This window comes from Salvelinus namaycush, chromosome 34 (genome assembly GCF_016432855.1).
Source record: "Salvelinus namaycush isolate Seneca chromosome 34, SaNama_1.0, whole genome shotgun sequence".
Lineage (NCBI taxonomy): Eukaryota > Metazoa > Chordata > Actinopteri > Salmoniformes > Salmonidae > Salvelinus > Salvelinus namaycush.
The window spans coordinates 14,096,890-14,118,451 of NC_052340.1; the positions used below are offsets into that span (position 1 = coordinate 14,096,890).

The 21,562-nt window shown below is 41.2% G+C and overlaps 1 protein-coding gene across 2 annotated transcripts; it reads right to left on the reverse strand.

Moving 5' to 3' along the window:
- Nucleotides 1–1,429: 1,429 nt before the first annotated feature.
- Nucleotides 1,430–19,222, reverse strand: LOC120028617 (zinc finger and BTB domain-containing protein 44-like). Of its 2 annotated transcripts, none has more exons than XM_038973833.1 (6): nucleotides 18,886–19,222; nucleotides 15,949–17,000; nucleotides 15,070–15,154; nucleotides 11,424–11,575; nucleotides 5,385–5,685; nucleotides 1,430–4,476 (listed from the first exon to the last, which is right to left on the reverse strand). In XM_038973833.1, the coding sequence occupies exons 2-6, from the start codon at nucleotides 16,982–16,984 to the stop codon at nucleotides 4,182–4,184; spliced, it is 1,869 nt and encodes a 622-aa protein (XP_038829761.1). In that variant the 5' UTR covers nucleotides 16,985–17,000; nucleotides 18,886–19,222; the 3' UTR covers nucleotides 1,430–4,181. The 2 variants fall into 2 exon arrangements, with proteins under 2 accessions (XP_038829761.1, XP_038829762.1); XM_038973834.1 differs by having other exon boundaries at nucleotides 4,346–4,476; nucleotides 5,602–5,685.
- Nucleotides 19,223–21,562: the final 2,340 nt, after the last annotated feature.

Here is a 21,562-nt window from a genome sequence, read left to right on the forward strand (position 1 = left end):
AGTCATGTTTTTCTTTTGAGGCGAGAAAGAGTCAAGTGCGAGTGTTAGTTCACGAAAGGCTTATTTTGTGTATATATTTTTTTACAAGAGAAATATGTTTCTAATAAGGACATTATTTGTGATAAATGTTATATTGGATCTCCGATGATCCAGAGTTTTCCTTTCCTTGAGTCTAAAAAGTAATAAAAGCTGTAATTCTTAGAGCTAGTTTATAGGGTAATCCATCTACGGTAATGACTTTGATAACATAAGCTTCACTGATGCTGGCCTAATTCCTCTATATTTGAAGACCAATTTGGAGTCACAAACAAAGAGACACTGAATTATACGCAGGTGGTTGGGATCATCTCACATATATCATAAATCTCCATTAATGGTCCAGACCTCACTCTATGGGCTTTCACTATTTAAAGTAAACACACTTTCACAGAAGGTTATCTTTTGTATCGTTGTTTTCCACATTTTAATCAAAACATGCATCAGTAATTACAGAGATTTGGACAGAACTGTAGGGAGAAGTCTGGATCTGAGGGGCGTGTAGTTATTTTACAACGCATGCTAAACCCTATTAATTAAAACAGTGCATGTTTTTTTCACTTTCATTTACTAACCACATAATGCATCTTAGAATTGTCTTAGACTTTAAGTATATAATAGATAAATGCCATGAAAAAAAAATGTACATGCCAATTAATCAGAATAATCAAGAACAAGTATATTTGATTAACTTAATCTGTTGCCTACAGTGCGTTTCATAGCAATAGGCTGTAGTCAACAGGGTTATGAGCAGGGAAAACAAACACCATCATTAGGCAAGTGTGAAAGCATAATGATTCAGAATTGTGTTTTTGAGGTTTGTGGGTTTTATTGTTTTGGCATATAGCTAAGAAAAATCATTTATAGGCATGTGCTCCAGTCAGAAGACTGTGTAGGTGATGTATACCAGATACGTTGTCCTTTCATCTCCGCAAAAATAAATAACTTGGCCAAGGGGGTGGGAATCGATGCAAGTTTTTATTTACATTTGAGTTTTTTTTGTACTGTATAAAACACCCCTCTTCACAATATAACTAGGAAAAAACACATCAGAATTGGGAACATCCATTAACTGTATAGCAGTAGAAAGTGGTTTCATCAGTTTAGAACAGCTCATCTTGGAAATGATCTGGAAAAGTTAAAAACATTCAACACTGTCTAAGTAAATACTTGCTTTTGAAACCACAAACATTGTTGCTCTTGCACCATGTGTGAATTGCAATATGGGGATGTTTAAAACCATTAAATGAAAGTCAAATACATATTTTTCAATCATCCAAACTAAGTTGGACATTAATCTACATCATAAAGAAAACAAACACACATATATATATACATACATACACACACACGTGTTTGCAGACAATCAAAGTGAACACAAAAAGGCCCACACTCCTTAACCATTTTGTTTTATTCACATTTAAACGAGAATATCCAAAAGATGGCATATTCATAAAACAGCAAACATATCCAAAAAAAGTCACAAAAATATATCATGTATAACTAAGAGCTACCGGTTTTTCATATTTTCAACAAACAATATGAACCAGGAAATTTATATAGGTATACGTTAAAAAGGCATATGTAATCAATACAAGTTTTAAACATTGCACAAAAGAGAAGCTACATCTGGGGAACAAAGAAAAGACATGCTAATATCTGTAAAAACTTTTGATGGAGTAAAATCAAGAACAAAAAGCTGAAATGTGCTGAGGTCTAATGCCTCAACAAGACCTTATTGAATAGGAAACAGAAGAAAGCACGTTATCAGATTCACAGGACTTTTAAATGGACACGCATTTCACAATCCTAGGAGAAATGTAAAAATACAAAATTTTAAAATATCAAAATTTAAGCTTTGTTCACGATTTTCACAGATCGGAGTGGATTCTCACTTATTTTTCTTCAGTTAATTTGTCACATTGTAAGTACACAACAACACAAAAACAGTACATTCTTTTCTTTCATTATTCAGACAAAATATAAACAGCTTGTCCATTTATTGCACACATTAGGTTCACAAAAAATATTTGGGCACTTTAAGTTAACAAAACAGCAGCATTTCTTTATTAAAAAGGTATATGAACACACAGAAACAAACACAGGCAAAACACAAGCTTACTTAAGCGCTAAAATGCTCAAACGTGAGAAAAAAAGAAAATGTCTCAAGATTTTAAATTGTGCAGGTTGAATCTATGCAAGGGCCAATATAAGGCTATACTTTCTCCAACGCACAGTATGATAGTGTCTATCAGAACGAAAATGACATTTCCTGTTTCAATAGCATGGGGAAACCAAGCATGATTAGCTCATTACTTTATAATGTCAACAGCAACGATAGATTCAAATGGTAGATACGTCAACCCCAAAGGGATCGGGAACATTTGGTGCAATAGAAGAGCTTGATTGTTACCCAGACATAGGGTAGTTAGGCTAAATGCCTCATCTTTTAGGAACGGTTGATTGGATGGCACGATACATAATCATAAAACAAATCTCTGAGCACCCATTCTATGATAGTAAAAGAAACTATTATGTTACTTCTCTGAACCTAAGATAACAGATTCAACATGTTAATTGTCATCAAATTCTTATTTTCCTGGTAATATTTTTAGGATCTACTACTCCAATCTCAAATTCCAGAAATTCCTGGTTGAGATGTCAAGAATTCAATAACAACAAATGTTAAGAGTTTCTAATCTAATTTGCATTTCATTGGCATGCAAAAGTCCTTTAGTTTTTTTGCAGGACTACCAAGATTAAGTGAATTGATAAGGACTACACTTAAAGGCATGGAACACAATGAAAAAAGAAATAACAGTAGCATTTAAATCAATGGAGTATCACCACCTTATTATAAAGGCATGGTGATATGCAACTGACTAGTGATAGCTCAATGTAACAGGTGTCCAAGCTAGGGCAAGATTTCTGTTGAAAATTTAACCTGTACTTGAAACTGGAAAATTGCAAGGTGAACCTAGAACACCATGAAGACTAAAATACCTATCGATCACACTTCATGATACAAAGCAATGTCATGTTTGCCATGTTATTGAAGACCTCTCCTGGCTCCATATACATTGAATTACACAACTCAACTCACAGTAAAAGCAAGGCACCCAGCTACAAATTCTAATGTGCTGACCACTTGATTAGTACGTTAGTCCGAAGAATGCCACCCACAGTCAAGACACTAGATTCTTAAATGGCATGTCCAAAGTAAACAGTCAGTGTAAATTTACCAACACATTCTCCACCAAATGCAACATGGTCTCACTAAATATGTCAAAATAGTGACACTAAAGTATAGTAGTTATGTCACCAAAGCTGACATATTAGTAATACGTCACTTACTGATATATTACTTCTACGTGACGGTGGTGACAATTGTTTTTGACATTTAACAAATTGTAGTTATAGTGACACTTGTTTTTTGTCACACAGCTGACATATTACAAATACCTCAGTATAGACTTCCACCACACAAGAAATGTTAGGGACAAGTATTAATGAAATAGGTCTGACAAATTTACTTCACTTCAACTTCACATTTGAACTTAGCCTAGCTGTTCCAGATATCGGAAAGGGCAGCCGCTGCAGTGCCTCTCTCTTGATGGTTTAACGACTGACTTCGCGTATGAAATAAAATACTATAATACCATGCCTTTGAGGGTCTAAGCCACCAGTAGATACCTACATTAACACCCAATACAAGTCAAGTGTAGTAGCTACAGTTCATTTCATAACGAAAGTGACAGACAAAGAGCTCTACGACGCAATTTTACGTTCAAACTTTTTTTTGTGAAAAGGTTTAAAATGTACTGTGCTCCTACTCACAGAGGAATGCATACACACCTCTGACATAGTTCACGACAAAATCCAATGTAGCATTCGATTATCAAACAATATTTAGTAACACTAAGTTTGCCCAAAGCGACGGCGCTCAAGTAGTAAGACGGCGTCTATCATATGAACTTTCATTATGCAAAAACAATAATCCAATAAGGAAAGAAACTACTTGTCACTGTTAGCAAAGTTAAGACCTCCAATTCTAGAGGTGAATGTTAAGAGGGGCAATCTCAGGCACTTTCCAAAGTCAGGGTTTTGGATTGGAAGGGGGGGCGAGGGGGACAATTAGGTGACGGTCACTCAATCGAAATGGAAGCCAGCTCTTTGATATGGGTGTTCTCCTCCTCAGAGCCATCCGGGGAGCTGCTACTGCCGTTTGTCTTTGACTCCTCCGACACCTTTTCGTCCTTCAGGGATAAGGGGTCCAGGGGGAAGGTGCTGCTCTCGCAATTCTGGGTGGAGGAGACCTGGGAGATGACCGCCATCTGGACAGACGAGTTGTTGCCTTCGAAGCCGTGCGCCACCAGCTCGTACTGCCCCAGAGTCTCCTCCTCCTGCACTTGGCTCAGGTAGTCGGGCATGAGGAAATCACTGGGACCACGTGGAGACATAACAGACGAGAAAAGGCTGTTGATAAAAGTGTCTCTAAACCTCCTATATAAAGTAGACTACACAGTAAATATGGTGTAAGTTTAAAGCAATTTGAAAAACGGATGGAAATCGGCCCATTTTCTTGAAAAATAATACGGTGACAGATATTTTATGTGAGGGCTGTGTGAGGCCTGTGATCTGTTTTTTGAGAATTAAACTGGATTGCCAAAGAATTTTCCATACAGTGTTATGATCTCAGGCGTAGACATACTATAACATTTTAAAAAGTCAGTGGCCCATTTGAGCCCTAAAAAACCTGTGAGGGCTTGAGTTGATTAAGAAGTGGAAAAGTCTAGAATATATGAGCCCATGTCTGCTTTATGTAGAAGTACTTTAAGTTCTATGAGCAATACATTTGAATGAAAGCCATTAAACGGAGTGAAATTCCTATATGGAAAAGCATTTATCCAAATTGTTGCAAGCAAGACGAAAGGATTTAAAGACGCATCATTTGATACTGTATGTTTCTCAAAGGCTAGCAACTAAGATAACAGCATGGAATGGTTCAATTAAGAAATTGGACAACAAAATACACAATAGTAACTAATGTAATAGTCTATTCTACATTAAATATATATATATCCCACTATATAGGGATGAGGAAAGTGGCCAAAGACTGCTTTGAACCACATATTCAGCATGACTGAGATGTGTTGTACTGTAAGTTTTACGGTATGCTTAGTGTGCAACAGTTAGTTGGGCCTGTGTAATGAACCAATTCTGAAAAGCTTGAAGTAGTATTTCTCCCTGAACACGGCCACTATGGGAGATTTATTTGTATTTTCTGCTTATTTCCCGTGTTACGTTAAGCTGAGTAAATGAAGGGACGACACCCCAGGACTCCTCACCTGCTCTGGAAGTAGTTTGCTAGTTCAGATGCCTCATGGTTCAGACTCCGCAGGTGTACAATTAAATTGCCAGAGTTGGTAAACATGGCGCCGCACGTTTTGCACTCGTAAATCCGGGGCTTGCGGATTATGTGGCGGGACACCCTCATGTGGTGCTTGTATTCGCCGAAGGACGTGAATGTGGCACTACAAATCTGGCACCGGAAACAGCGTTTACCTTCGTGCTTCAGCCGGTGCATCTTCAGGGAGTAGGCCCGTGTGAACTTTTTCCCACAGCGATCACACTGGAAGGGCTTAATGCCTGTTGAGAAAGGGATGAACAAAAGAGAAAGATTACTTCTGTTGCACATTAGAATCACTACAATAGATTAACTATGTATTCTGCATTATGACATTGATTTTTAGAACTGTTAATGTTAAAACTATCACAAAACCAAAAAAAGATGTTGGTGTTAAAAATGTATCACAAAAAAGTAAAATGTGAGTGTTAAAAATAGGTGTATAAAATTTGTCAGCGTAATAGCTACAGAAATGGGTAGAAATCATCATTGCATGGCCTACAGTATAGTATGCATGCACACTAAAGAAACTGTTTTTTATTTATTTTTATTTCACCTTAATTTAACCAGGTAGGCCAGTTGAGAACAAGTTCTCATTTACAACTGCGACCTGGCCAAGATAAAGCAAAGCAGTGCAACAAAAAAACAACAGAGTTACACATAAACAAACGTACAGTCAATAACAAAATAGAAAAGTCTATGTACAGTGTGTGCAAATGTAGAAGATTAGGGAGGTAGGGCAATAAATAGGCCATAGAGGCGAAATAACTACAATTTAGCAAATTAACACTCTAGTGATAGACGTGCAAGTAGAGATACAGAGGGGCAAAATAACAAAAAAATAAATAACAATATGGGGATGAGGTAGTTGGATGTGCTATTTACAGATTGGCTGTGTACAGGTACAGTGATCGGTAAGCTGCTCTGACAGCTGATGCTTAAAGTTAGAGAGGGAGATAAGTCTCCAGCTTCAGTGATTTTTGCAATTCGTTCCAGTTATTGGCAGCAGAGAACTGGAAGGAAAGGCGGCCAAAGGAAGTGTTGGCTTTGGGGATGACCAGTGAAATATACCTGCTGGAGCGCGTGCTACAGGTGGGTGTTGCTATGGTGACCAGTGAGCTGAGATAAGGTGGGGCTTTACCTAGCAAAGACTTATAGATTACCTGGATCCAATGGGTTTGGCGACGAATATGAAGCGAGGGCCAGCCAACGAGAGCACACAGGTCGCTGTGGTGGGTAGTATATGGGGCTTTGGTGACAAAACGGATGGCACTGTGATAGACTGCATCCAATTTGCTGAGTAGAGTGTTGGAGGATATTTTGTAAATGACATCGCCAAAGTCAAGGATTGGTAGGATAGTCAGTTTTACGAGGGTAAGTTGGCAGCATGATTGAAAGAGGCTTTGTTGCGAAATAGGAAGCCGATTCTAGATTTGATTTTGGATTGGAGATGCTAAATGTGAGTCTGGAAGGAGAGTTTACAGTCTAACCAGACACCTAGGTATTTGTAGTTGTCCACATATTTTAAGTCAAAACCGTCCAGAGTAGTGATGCTAGTCGGGCGGGCGGGTGCAGGCAGCAATTGGTTGAAGAGCATGCATTTAGTTTTACTAGCATTTAAAAGCATTTGGAGGCCACAGAAGGAGTGTTGTATGGCATTTTTATTTACTTTTACCTTTATTTAACTAGGCAAGTCAGTTAAGACCTAATTCTTACAAGTTCAACGCTCTAACCACTAGGCTACCTGCCGCCCCCATTGAAGCTCGTTTGGAGGTTTGTTTACCTCTCTCGGGTAGGGGGCAGTATTTTGAATTTTGGATGAATGAGGTACCCAATGTAAACTACCTGTTACTCAGGCCCAGAAGCTAGGATATGCATGGTAGTATTGGATAGAAAACACTCTAAAATTTCCAAAACTGTTAAAATAATGTCTGTGTGTATAACAGAACTGATATGCCAGGCGAAAACCTGAGGAAAATCCATCCAGGAAGTGGCATTCTTTTGAATTGAGTGTTTTTCCATTGAAAGCCTGTCCTCCATATAAATGGATGGGACCTAGATTGCAGTTCCAATGGCTTCCACTAGATGTCAACAGTCTTTAGACATTGTTTCAGGCTTTTATTCTGAAAAATTAGTAAGAATGACAATTTTCTGAGTGGTCGGTCGAACGAACCAGAGCTTTTTGCGCGCGCGACTGGGAGTGCGCCCTCCGTTCTTTTTCCTTTGTATTGAATACGCTATTGTCCGGTTGAAATATTATCGATTATAAAGACAATAGACAACCGGAGGATTAATAAAAAACATTGTTTGACATGTTTCGACAAACTTTACGAGTACTATTTGGATCTATTCGTCTGCCTGTTGTGACCGCCTTTGAGCCAGTGGATTACTGGGAAAAAAAACACACCAACAAAACTGAGTTTTTGGGATATAAAGAGGGACTTTATCGAACAAAATGAACATTTATTGTGTAACATGGAGTCTTGAGTGCAACTATATGAAGATCATCAAAGGTAAGTGATTAATTTTATCGCCATTTCTGACTTTCGTGACTAATCTACTTGGCTGGAAAATGTTTGTCTGCTTCTGTATGCGGGGCGCTGTTCTCAGATAATCGCATGGTATGCTTTCGCCGTAAAGGCTTTTTGAACATGAAGTTAATCTTTAAGCCGATGTATAACACTTGTATGTTTTATGAATGTTTATTATGAGTATTTCTGTATTTTGAATTTCGCACTCTGCAATTTCACCGGATGTTGTCGAGAATAAGTTAACAGTGTCCAAATAAGGGCCCCATGTATACAGAATGGTGTCGTCTGCGTAGAGGTGGATCAGAGAATCACCAGCAGCAAGAGCGACATCATTGATATATACAGAGAAAAGAGTTGGCCCGAGACTTGAACCCTGTGGCACACCCATAGAGACTGCCAAGGGTCCGGACAACAGGCCCTCCGATTTGACACACTGAACACTATCTGAGAAGTAGTTGGTGAACCAGGCGAGGCAGTCATTTGAGAAACCAAGGCTGTTGAGTCTGCCGATAAGAATGCGGATAGACAGAGTCGAACGCCTTGGCCAGGTCGATGAAGACGGCTGCACAGTACTGTCTTTTATCGATGGCGGTTATGATATCGTTTATGACCTTGAGCGTGGCTGAGGTGCACCCATGACCAGCTCGGAAACCAGATTGCATAGTGGAGAAGGAACGGTGGGATTTGAAATGGTCGGTGATCTATTTGTTAACTTCTTATGGGCAGGTGGGACGGTAGCGTTTCAATATCCGGTGAAATTGCAGAGCGCAAAATTCAAACTACAGAATTATAAATATTTAACTTTCATAAAATCACAAGTGTAATACATCAAAATAAAGCTGAACTTCTTGTTAATCCAGTCGCGGTGTCAGATTTCAAAAAGGCTTTACGGCGAAAGCACACCATGCGATTATTTTAGGACAACGCCCGCATACAAAAGCAAGAAAAACATATTTCAACCAGGCAGGTGCGCCACGAAAGTCAGAAATAGTGATATAATAAATGCCGTACCTTTGATGATCTTCTTCTGTTGGCACTCCAAAAGGTCCCAGATACATCACAAATGGTCCTTTTACTCAATAATGTCCTTCTTTATATCCATAAAAACTGTTTAGCTGGCGCGCTTCAGTCAATAATCCACCCAGTTTCCCTCCATCAAAATGCATACAAAATGAATTCCAAACATTACTAATAAACTTTTCCAAACAAGTCAAACAACGTTTATAAACCTTAGGTACCCTAATACGTAAATAAATGATCAAATTTAAGATGGAGAATCGTTGTCTTTACCGGAGAAAAATCCCAAAGAACGCGCTCTCTTCCACACACTTGGAAACACTACAGCCAAAATGGGAGCCACCTAGAAAAACAAAAATGTCTGGCAAATTTTTCAAAAAACCAGCCTGAAACTCTTTCTAAAGACCATTGACATCTAGTGGGAGCCCTATCAACTACAATCTGGGAGGATTTTGCCTTATAAACAAAGTGACAGCCATTAAAAACAGTGGTAGGCTGAATTTGTTTTGTTTTTTCGGGATGGTTTGTCCTAGGGGTTTTCACCTGCCATATCAGTTCTGTTATACTCAGACATCATTTTAACAGTTTTAGAAACTTTAGAGTTTTTTCTATCCAAATCTACCAATTATATGCATATCCTAGGTTCTGGGCCTGATTAACAGGCAGTTTACTTTGGGCACGCTTTTCATCCGGACGTGAAAATACTGCCCCCTACCCAATAGAGGTTAACTTGGCTTTCAAAGATTTTAGAAAGGCAGGGCAGGATGGATATAGGTCTATAACAGATTGGTTCTAAAGTGTCTCCCCCTTCGAAGAGGGAGGGATGACCGCGGCAGCTTTCCAATCTTTGGGGATCTCCGACGACACGAAAGAGAGGTTGAACAGGCCAGTAATAGGGGTTGCAACAATTTCGGCAGATAATTTTAGAAAGAGAGGGTCCAGATTGTCTAGCCCAGCTGATTTGTAGGGATCCAGATTTTGTAACTCTTTCAGAACATCAGCTGTCTGTTGTGACAAAAGCATCCAGTTTCCAATGTCACACATTGACACACACGGGTCGCAACAACCATTTCTGTGCCGAACGAACCAGGGGAACAATATGAAGGGAGATTGACTTGGCACACGAGTCATTATTTCCATAGAACTCAGTGGCCATGGAATACAACAAAAAGAGCTTCCGTTGACTCAGTTATTTATGGCCCTCGTAAACATGCCACGACTAAGATTAAGCCTGACTTTTTTCAATGAGAAATATAAAAATACATCAACGGCTCTTTTTTGAGGCATACGTTTACGAGAATTTCCAATGAAGCCCATTGCGTAGAGCCAGAGAAGGTTAATGTAAGCAGACGTGAACTGCATTACTTTTAACTGCATTCACCACTACAGATCGATCTTAAATGACCCTGAAGAAAAAGATTTGAGCTCCATGAAGTATTTTCAACCAGATCGTCAGCCCTACTCTACGGTATACTTGACTGGCCAGTTTAGAATAATAATACCACATAGGAGCTACAGTAGTGAAAAACCTCTGGATACAGCTACAGGGCTGCAGGGCAGAGAGCACCCCCCCTCTTGCTTTGATGGAATACTCCACTATATATTTCATAATTGGATCTAGTAGATGTGTGTGTTGGATGGGGGATAAAACCCTGATGAATACCTTGGTGGTCTTCTTGATGAATGTGAGCAGTGTGTGTCTGATGTTTGGAGTACCAGGAGACAATTATCCCATTATTTGTTGGGACACAATATGGAGTCCTTGCCTGCGGCCTATAGTTAGTTACTTTCCACATGCTGCAACTGTGCATGGCTGCACAAATGTGACTGTTCACATGCAAGACTGATTACTTTTGGACAACTTCATACTTCAAGCTTATAGGAGACATTAAATGGGACAGTACACTCCAAAAATCAAACTTGTTGTATCAAGGGCTGGAAACGTTGAAACAACACTCGATCTCATTGAACGTAGCACTGCTCGTTTGTGAAGGTTAAGAGTCAAGTTGAAATTAGTGTCGATATTTGGTTACCATTTCCTGTTATAATGTTCCACTGTCGTCAAGCATGAGTTTGGGTATGTGTGCGCTTGATGAGTGTGTTTTTCCGATGTCAACCGAGGCGGGAGACACTAAGCCTCAAGTGTTTCCAAAATCAATGTTCACTGGAATGCCCTTCATCCTTATCCACAGTGTGCCATGAGTCAAACCATTAAATAGCCATTCATACCATTGATCTCCGGCTCCTATCATCGGGTGGATAGAGGACGCATGGAACTACTGTAGGGGGCTATGTAAATACGGTACAAGTCACATGAGCTACTTTCCAGATGAGTACCTATGACATAACAGATAAGACATAACAGGTCGCAGAGCAGTAGTTCGTCTCCACAGCCTTCTCCAACTGCATAGTGGATGTGTGGAAATACCTACCAGAGTGGATGAGCATATGTTGCTTCAAGTTCTGTATGCGGGTGAATCGGACGCCACACGTGGGGCACTGGAAAGGTCTGTCAGGCGCGTTAGTGCCAGGGCGGATGGAAGGGCTTATGTACAAGTGGTAAGGGTACTGGAGGCTTTCTAATCTGAAAAACAAGAAAGAGGATGTGGTGATTCAGTGAGGTACACACAAATTTGGTAAAGCTTGTGGTGCCAGATCAAAACCTTCCTTAAGCTTCATCATAGAAACATCAAGACCCAAGGATTCCATACCAGCTGAAAGGCAAAATGGAACATCTTACATAAATGCAAGATTAGATTTAACAAAATAAAATCTAAAAGGTTATGAAACATTCCAAACGAGTGGGGTTGAAAGCCAGGGAAGGGGGATCCTGATATTTCCACTTACATTTAAAAATATATATATATACACACACAGTATCAGTCAAAAGTTTGGAAGAACATACTCATTCAAGGGGTTTTCTACTTAAAAAAACTATTTTCTACATTGTAGAATAATAGCGAAGACACCAAAACAATTAAATAATGTAGTAACCAAAAATGTTAATTAAGAGTTAAATAAATCAAAATATATTTTATATTCTTCAAAGTAGCCAACCTTTGCCTTGATGTCAGCTTTGCACACTCTTGGCATTCTCTCAACCAGCTTCACATGGAATGCTTTTCCAACAGTCTTGAAGGCGTTCCCACATATGCTGAGCACTTGTTGGCTGCTTTTCCTTCACTCTGCGGTCCAACTCATCCCAAACCATCTCAATTGGGTTGAGGTCTGGTGATTGTGGAGGCCAGGTCATCTGCTGCAGCACTCCATCCCTCTCCTTCTTGGTCAAATAGCCCTTACACAGCCTGGAGGTGTGTTTTGGGTCACAGTCCCACTAAGCGCAAACAAGATGGAATGGCGTATTGCTGCAGAATGCTGTGGTAGCCATGCTGGTGAAGTGTGCCTTAAATTCTAAATAAACTGACAGTGTCACCAGCAAAGCACTCCCACATCTCCTCCTCCATGCTTCATGGTGGGAACCACACATATAGATGATCTGTTCACCTACTCTGCGTCTGGAACCAAAAATCTCAAATTTGACTCATCAGACCAAAGGACAGATTTCCACCGGTCTAATGTCCATGGCTCAAGTTTCTTGGCCCAAGCAAGTCTCCTCTTATTATTGGTGTCCTTTAGTAGTGGTTTATTTGCAGCAATTCAACCATGAAGGCCTGATTCACGCAGTCTCCTCTGAACAGTTGATGTTGAGATGTGTCTGTTACTTGAACTCTGTGAAGCATTTATTTGGGCTGCAATTTCTGAGGCTCCTAACTCTAATGAACTACCTCTCTGCAGCAGAAGTAACTCTGGCTCTTCCTTTCCTGTGGCGGTCCTCATGAGAGCCAGTTTCATCAAAGCGCTTGATGGTTTTTGCAACTGCATTTGAAGAAACTTTGAAAGTTCTTTATATTTTCCGTATTGACGGACCTTCATGTCTTAAAGTAACGATGGACTGTCATTTCTCTTTGCTTATTTTAGCTGTTCTTGCCATAATATGGACTTGGTCTTTTACCAAATAGGGCTGTCTGCTATATACCACCCCAACCTTGTCACAACACAACGGATTGGCTCAAATGCATTAAGGAAAGAAATGTCAGAAATTTACTTTTAACAAGGCACACCTGTTATTTGAAATGCATTCCAGGTGACTACCTCATGAAGCTGGTTGAGAGAATGCCAAGAGTGTACAAAGCTGTCATCAAGGCAAAGGGTAAGGACTTTGAATAATCTCAAATATAAAATATATTTTGATTTGTTTAACACTTTTTTGGTTACTTCATGACTCCATATGTGTTATTTCATAGTTTTGATGTCTTCACTACTATTCTACAATGTAGAAAAAAATCTAAATAAAGAAAAACCCTGGAATAAGTAGGTGTGTCCAAACTTACGAGTGGTACTGTGTATACAGTTGAAGTCGGAAGTTTACATACACCTTAGCCAAAAACATTTAAACTCAGTTTTTCACAATTCCTGACATTTAATCCTAGTAAAAATTCCCTGTCTTAGGTCAGTTAGGATCACCACTTTATTTTAAGAATGTCAAATGTAAGAATAATAGTAGAGTGATTTATTTCAGCTTTTATGTCTTTCATCACATTCCCAGTGGGTCAGAAGTTCACAAACTCAATTAGTATTTGTTAGCATTGCCTTTAAATTGTTTAACTTGGGTCAAACGTGTCAGATAGCCTTCCACAAGCTTTCCACAATAAGTTGGGTGAATTTTGGCCCATTCCTCCTGACAGAGCTGGTGTAACTGAGTCAGGTTTGTAGGCCTTCTTGCTCGCACACGCTTTTTCAGTTCTGCTTGAGGTCAGGGCTTTGTGATGGCCACTCCAATACCTTGACTTTGTTGTCCTTAAGCCATTTTGCCACAACTTTGGAAGTATGCTTGGGGTCATTGTCCATTTGGAAGACCCATTTGCGACCAAGCTCTAACTTCCTGACTGATGTCTTGAGATGTTGCTTCAATATATCCACAAAATGTTCCTCCCTCATGATGCCATCTATTTTGTGAAGAGCACCAGTCCCTCCTGCAGCAAAGCACCCCCACAACATGATGCTGCCACCCCTGTGCTTCACGGTTGGGATGGTGTTCTTCGGCTTGCAAGCCTCCCCCTTTTTCCTCCAAACATAACGATGGTCATTATGGCCTAACAGTTCTATTTTGTTTCATCAGACCAGAGGACATTTCTCCAAAAAGTACGATCTTTGTCCCCATGTGCAGTTGCAAACCGTAGTCTGGCTTTTTTATGGTGGTTTTGGAGCAGTGGCTTCTTCCTTGCTGAGTGGCCTTTCAGGTTATGTCGATATAGGACTCGTTTTACTGTGGATATAGATACTTCTGTACCCGTTTCCTCCAGCATCTTCTGCTGTTGTTCTGGGATTGATTTGCACTTTTTGCACCAAGGTACATTCATCTCTAGGAGACAGAACGCGTCTCCTTCCTGAGCGGTGTGACGGTTGCGTGGTCCCATGGTGTTTATACTTGCGTACTATTGTTTGTACAGATGAACGTGGTACCTTCAGGCGTTTGGAAATTGCTCCCAAGGATGAACCAGACTTGTGGAGGTCTACAATTTTTTTTTCTGAGGTCTTGGCTGATTTCTTTTGATTTTCCCATGATGTCAAGCAAAGAGGCACTGAGTTTGAAGGTAGGCCTTGAAATACATCCACAGGTACACCTCCAATTGACACAAATGATGTCAACTAGCCTATCAGAAGCTTCTAAAGCCAGGACATCATTTTCTGGAATTTTCCAAGCTGTTTAAAGGCACAGTCAACTTAGTGTATGTAAACTTCTGACCCACTTGAATTATGATACAGTGAATTATAAGTGAAATAATCTGTCTGTAAACAATTGCTGTAACAAGTACTTGTGTCATGCAAAAAGTAGATGTCCTAACCGACTTGCCAAAACTATAGTTTGTTAACAAGAAATTTGTGGAGTGGTTGAAAAACGAGTTTTAATGACTCCAACCTAAGTGTATGTAAACTTCCGACTTCAACTGTATATATATCCATCTTCTTTTTCCGTACCATCCGTTCTACTAAGGCTTCAACCAATCATATTGTTACCTTTCATCATCCTCAGCATGACCTCCAGCATTGGATGTACTTTGCATTGAGGGCAACCCTTCTGTGATTCCCTCATCTATCGAACCTATGCCAAAACAAAGAAGAAATATAATTTCTCCCAGTTACTAGCTCTTTCTCAGTCTGATTTCCATAAGACATGGTTCGGGATAGAACCCATACACAGATCTAATGCAAAGAATGAATAACTTTAAAGTGGCAATCCGCAGTTGAAGCAATAAAGTGTCCTTCCCACCACTGTTTGGGAAAACAGTTGAGTAATGGGGCTGGAGAAATGTAGCCACTCAAATTCATAGACAGCGCTATCGATCCAAGGATTGACCATCCATGATGTTTTTTTTTGACCATCCAAATTATAGTTTTGAGGCTATACAGTGTTTGTTTATATTTAAGCCTACTTTGTTACTTTGATATTTTGGGTTCTGATTGGGTACGACAGTTGAACAAAGTTCATGAGGACTTTATAAGTTATATTCTTCAAGAATCAATGGGTAGGGCTAAATATAATTAATTTCTAAAACAAAAAAAGTATGTAGCAACTGCAAATTAGCCCATTAAATTGAGGGAAATTACACTCCCAAAAAGTGTAAAGAGGAAAAAAAGTTGGTGGTCTTGTATTGAGATAAGTCCACATCCCAGATCATCCATTATGTAGACCCAGCTACATGCCGCAATTCAAAACGAATGGAAAAGATATCCACACCAGACTATGTGGTTAGGCCTAGCTCTTCCATTAATTTGGGGGCGAAGCATTTAGCTAAAAACACACAACCGTAGGCGTGGGATGCGAACTCACTTTGACATAAGACTACTGTTGAGGTCTGAAAACATCTGAGTGTTGTCAGTTTGAGAGACCCATACCTATGGAGGACGACTGTGGGCTGATGAGGAGGTCCTCCTGGACCTGTTCGCTGCAGGGTACTGTCTGCTGGTCACTCAGGGAACTCTGGGAAGCGCTGACGGGCTGCGACGACGTCTCCTGGACCTCCTCGTCACTCAGCCTCTCCACCTTCACACGCACGTCCTCCTCAGGGCCTGCCAGCGACAGCGGCGCCTTAATGGAGCTTTCACAGGCCAGGAAGTCACTCAGCCGGCGGCTCACCTCCGAGGGCCCTGCCTGGTCCAGACGGCATGGGCTCTCGGGAAGCTTGAGCTGCTTATCCGGGTGGAACCTCCGGTCGATACCGAAGGGGAACGTCCACGGGAAGGCCAGGGAAGAGTCCACTGGCTGGGTGGTGGTCTCCGAAAAGGAGGAGGGCGATGGGTTGGGCATCTGCGGCGAGGTGATCAGCGAGGTGCATTTGAGTGGGCTCCCTGGGGACATCATGATAAAGCTCTTACGTTTGCGTCGCGACTCGCGACACACAGGGATGTTCCTCTCCATCACGCTGCAGTCAGACGATACAGGTGACAGGCTGCTGTCCAATGGGGTCAAGGCGCAGTGGGAGGAAGCACTCTCGCCGAGAGCCGACTCCTGCGGTTTCTCCTGCCCCATGCTCCCGGCACTCCAGAGGATGCTGGACTTCATGAATTCTGAGCACGTGCTCGCCACAGCGAACATCTGCATGTAACTGGCAGCGGCTAAAACGTCGATGATGTTCTCCGTGCTGATGGAGAGGGTGGAGGTGTAGGCGTACTCCAGCAGAGGGGTGAAGCCGCTCACCGTGACATGGTGCAAGTCCAACACAAACTTATCCTCTTCATCAGGCCTGCCTACTAGTTTGGAGCGGAAGAACTCGCTGCAGCAGGCCAGCACCACCTTGTGCGCCAGAAACAACTTGTCCTGGACCCGGATGGTGACGTCGCAGAGGTGGCCCTCGTTGCGCAGGGCGTTTAGTTTTTCCAGCATCTCTTGACTGTGCGTGGGGGAACTGTGGGTAAAGGTTTTGACCCCCATCTTTGTCTTAGTGTACCTACAGGAAGAATGGAAAATTAGCCTAGAATGTTGGCCTACATTGGGCCTTTGCTATAACGTCAATGTAATGTTGTATTTCATTATTTTTTATGGATGTTAAACATTGTCTATACCAAACAAACAAAAACAACCTAAATATAAACCCAGTCATGGTATTAAAAAAGAAAATACCACATACTATAGTAAATCTACTCTGTCAGATGATAGGATTAGAGGAGCTCAGTTAAGCCTACGTAACCACACATAATGACAATTTAACAAATTAAGTGTTAACAGAGAACAGTCTGTATTGTCTGAGGGGACTTTAATTTGGCCTCACGACATTGTCTTAACAGGGTGGCGGAAGAAATGCCGAAACAAATGGCGATGAAGGAGTACAGAGCCAAGAGAAACATCCCTCTTGACATTTGGAAACCCACTGAAACTCAGATTGATTTCATCCCCAAAAATCTAACGTACAAATGTGCTACTAGCAGAAAATACATGTGGATGTTCAAATCCAGAGACAATGTATTTACAGCTCTTGCAATGGTTTCGAAAGATAAACAAATCTCAAAACAAACTTAACCTAACACCAAACAATCTGCATTTTATTTCTGCTACAAGTTTTTGTATTGTTGATGGTTGAGGACAACTGAAGTGCTGCTTACATTATCCTACATTCCAATGAAACCCTAGAGCCAAATTGTTCAAACAAATGATGTAATTGTGTAAAAGCATATCAAATGAACCTAAAGGTCCTGTTTGGTTTCTTCCAAGAAGTTACTATGAAAGAGAGAGGGCAGTAAGAGCGTGGAAGAGACAGGTAGACAGCGTGGAGGATAAAATACCAAGTTATGTAACAACAATCAAAGCAGATGCATCATGGTGAAATCCAAATTCATGTGGAGTCCACACTACAAGTGCAGCTGCCCCTCTCAGACATGTGGCTGCTCTGAGGCATGAGATTTTCCATCAAACAAAACACTCTCCTGAAGGGGCTCTCTTTGGGAGAGCTTGCCGTTCTCACTATGAAAAAAAAGGGAAAATACTCTCAGGCTGTTGGCCCAATAGAGGCAAAGCAAATTAGGCTTATGCCACTGATTTTAGCTGCAGTGGAGGAGTGTGGGTTGTTGTCCTTTCAAGATCATATTCTCTTGATTCTAAGTTTTGGCTAACCTAATCCAAAACCCGACTTGAACTTTCAAGAACTAGCCTTAAGTTTTTATAGGTGAAGGGTCCATAAATAGGCCTAGATAATTCACTGTAGAAACATAACAAATCGAAGTCTCAAGCTAAAAACCTATCGACGAGTAACTAGGCCTAATAGCCTGCATTATGAAATAAAACATTATTTCTAGAAGGTTATCCCTTCTTGAACAGCCTCCACTAACGTTATTGGGATTTCATCATCATACTGACGAAAATAACTTACTAAGTTACGTTAGCTGCTGCAATGAAGTTCTTAGTTCTTACTAATCAAATCAGGTGCGACACATAGCCAATAGAGCTCCTCCAAAATTGGGACAGGCATTATGTTTACAGGCGAAGGGGGCGTAGGCTCAACTGAACCTAACTAGCATTTTCACTTGTAAACATTAACAGTGCTTTGCATACTGCAAGCAACAACAAGTTGCGATCTAGCTAGTTGGCTAGCTAACTACAAGCTAGTTAGCTAACAAAAGAAAGCTTTGTAAAAAGTCAAAACAAATAGCTAGTTAGCTGGTTATGAACAATTACAGAGGCTTGTACAAGCCACCAGCTAGCTAGTTACGTAAACTAGCTATCTGATGTAACGTTTACTTGACTGGCTAGTAAACTACAAATACACACCAAGCTTCCGCACCTTATAGCTAGCTAGCAGTGTTCAGCGATCTAGTTACTGACTATGCAACAAAATATACCTTCAGTCGATAGAACAGTGTGTGATTCCGTATGTTGTTCGACTTGATCGGCCTCGGGTTGTGGAGTCAAATGAGGCCGATGTAAACACACCACAGCTGGGCGTGCAGCAGCCTAACTTGCAAGCTGTCTGGTTGTTATCCTTGCCTATTTAGCCCGTTCTTTGGAATTCCTTGGGAAGCATTCGGTGGCCAAAGACGGATACATTTGAGATTTTCATTAATACTTGGAGCTGTCGATAGCACAAGTTGTTTTTTAAAGGTTTACAAAATTGTTTTTTTTGCGTTTCGTTGAGATTCTTTTAGCTAGCCTCTGTGCGAATCCTTTTTGCACTTTATTCCTGTCCCATAATGCAACGCGCAACTCCAATTACAGTAGGCAACATCTGATTTGGTAAAGATCATGTCTGACGGCTCTCGAAAGCAATTTATGTAGCTAAATATGGTTGTTGTAATCACAGGGTGGAAAAGTGGCAGGTTGTTTTCGAGCTGGGTTGAGCAGGCAGTGTGAAGTACCAACAAAGCACAGGCAATTTACCAACATTTAATAAATATAAGGCATGGTTAAATTCAGTTCAGAATGCACTTTTCCTCATTTCAGTTACAGTAGCGCTCATGAACACGTTTGAAACCAATACAAGTAAAGCATTTATTAATAGACCAAAAATGAGACACAGGACGTGATGCACCCTAGAAGGCAAGTGTCCATTTTCTTTAAACAGTTCTTCTCAAGCCTCAGTAGCCATGTGGTCTCACCAAATGTTGCTACATGCACTCGACAACCAGTGCTCCACCATGCCAGTCTAGACTGCTTCACTTCTTCTTTGGTGGGGTTTATCGGCGGTTGGCATCCAACGTTTGGTGCATGACCGCCACCTACTGTACTGGAGTGTGGGCCAGAGACTGAGAAACTAAATCCTACCTTCCAGCCCCGTTTATCTTAAAAATATATATTTGAGACTATATCTAATGACGTTCTACTCAAAATACTACTTAAACTAATTTCCTGTATCCCCTTCTCCCTCATACTAAATCTCGGCATCTCTCGTTCCCTCTGATACTGCCCACGCTGTAGCAATATATGCTCCGCAGTCTCTATTTCCTGGCAATAATCACACTTTCCTGTTGGATGCTTTCCTATCACATTTAAGGGCTTATTCAATTGGCTGTGTCCCACCCTTAATCTTGTAAAAATAGCCTCTCTTCTGTCCCTTCCTGCCCTCCCCTCCCTGACTTTCCTCTGTACTTGAAATAAATGCCTACCCTTAGTATCTCTATTCCACTGCTCCTGCCATCTCTGTACCATCACTGTCCATATCAGGCTTTTTGCCTCTGCCTTGCTCATTGAAACTACAACATCAACACTTCTAAGTGCTTGTTTAGCCAGTACATCAAATGCCTCATTCCCCTCCACCCCCACATAGGCTGAGACCCAAGTAAATCTTATCTGTATACCCATCTGTCTATTCCTGCCATGGGTTTGTAGCACCTCATAAAGCAGGTCTTGTCTGCTACGTGACCTAAATGACTGGAGACTCATTAACACTGCACATGAATCAGAGAAAATAACTAATCTGCCTGGCTTGACTTCCTCCAGCCACTGCAAGGCCAACAGTATGGCCATCAGCTCTGCCGTTTATACAGCCAGATGATCTGTAATGTGTTTCCTGACTTCCACCCCACATTCCTACACTACAAATGCTGACCCAGTACATCCTGTCCTTGGATCTTTTGAACCATCTGTGTAAATGGCCACAAAATCCTGTTAAACAGTGTTCAGACGTCTATTAAACAAATCAGATGGATCAATACCCTCCCTATCTTTCTGTAGTCTCTCCAATCAGATGGATCAACACCCTCCCTATCTTTCTGTAGTCTCTCCAATCAGATGGATCAACACCCTCCCTATCGTTCTGTAGTCTCTCCAACACTTCTAGATGAACTACTGGAGGTGAGAGTAGCCATGGTGGATTTACAGGAATAGCTTCCATTGGACTAAACTCCCTTCCATACAGTCCCATCTCCTTCGCCTGGGTATTACCCACTCACCCAAAGCTTGTGTTCTGTCTTCGCTCATGTTCCCAGCATGCCTGTAAAATCCCCTTTGCAGGATGAGACACCCCATGTCCCCGTAGGTTGACCCAATAATTAATTGCCAGCTGCTGTCTCCTAATCTGCAATTGCATTTCCCCCATCTCCACCTGTAGTGCAGCCTCTGGGAGATGTCTGAAAGGCCCCACTACATATTCTGAGTCCTTGACCTTGTATGACATCTAGCCTTTCCAATGATGTCCGGGCTGCCGAACCATATGCTATACTGCCATAGTCTATTACAGATTGGATCAATGCAACATACATGGTCCTCAATGAGGAACGCCCAGCCCCCCACTCCTTCCCGTCAGACAGGGCATCACATGTAGCACCTTCTTACACTTTCCTACCACTCTCTCAATGTGTTCTGCCCAGGTCAGTCTAGTGTCAAAGTATATCCCAAGAAACCTGAAGGTCTCCACCCTCTCGAAGTTTCTCCCATATAACCTCAAGCATACCTCATCTCCCACCTTCCTCCTGGTAAAGAACACTGTCTGAGTTTTCTCTACAGAGAACCTGAATCCCCACATTAATGACCACCGCTCTACCTCATCAATTGCTTCCTGTACCTTCCTGACTATGTATGGCA

Bases quoted from the DNA above. Each gene is read 5' to 3' on its own strand.
- LOC120028617 (XM_038973833.1), bottom strand. From the start codon at position 16,984: ATGGGGGTCAAAACCTTTACCCACAGTTCCCCCACGCACAGTCAAGAG. The intron at 15,155-15,948 runs GTATGGGTCTCT...GTTTTGGCATAG, and splicing joins CCCACAGTCGTCCTCCATAG to GTTCGATAGATGAGGGAATC. The intron at 5,686-11,423 runs GTAGGTATTTCC...CTTTCTCAACAG, and splicing joins ACATATGCTCATCCACTCTG to GCATTAAGCCCTTCCAGTGT.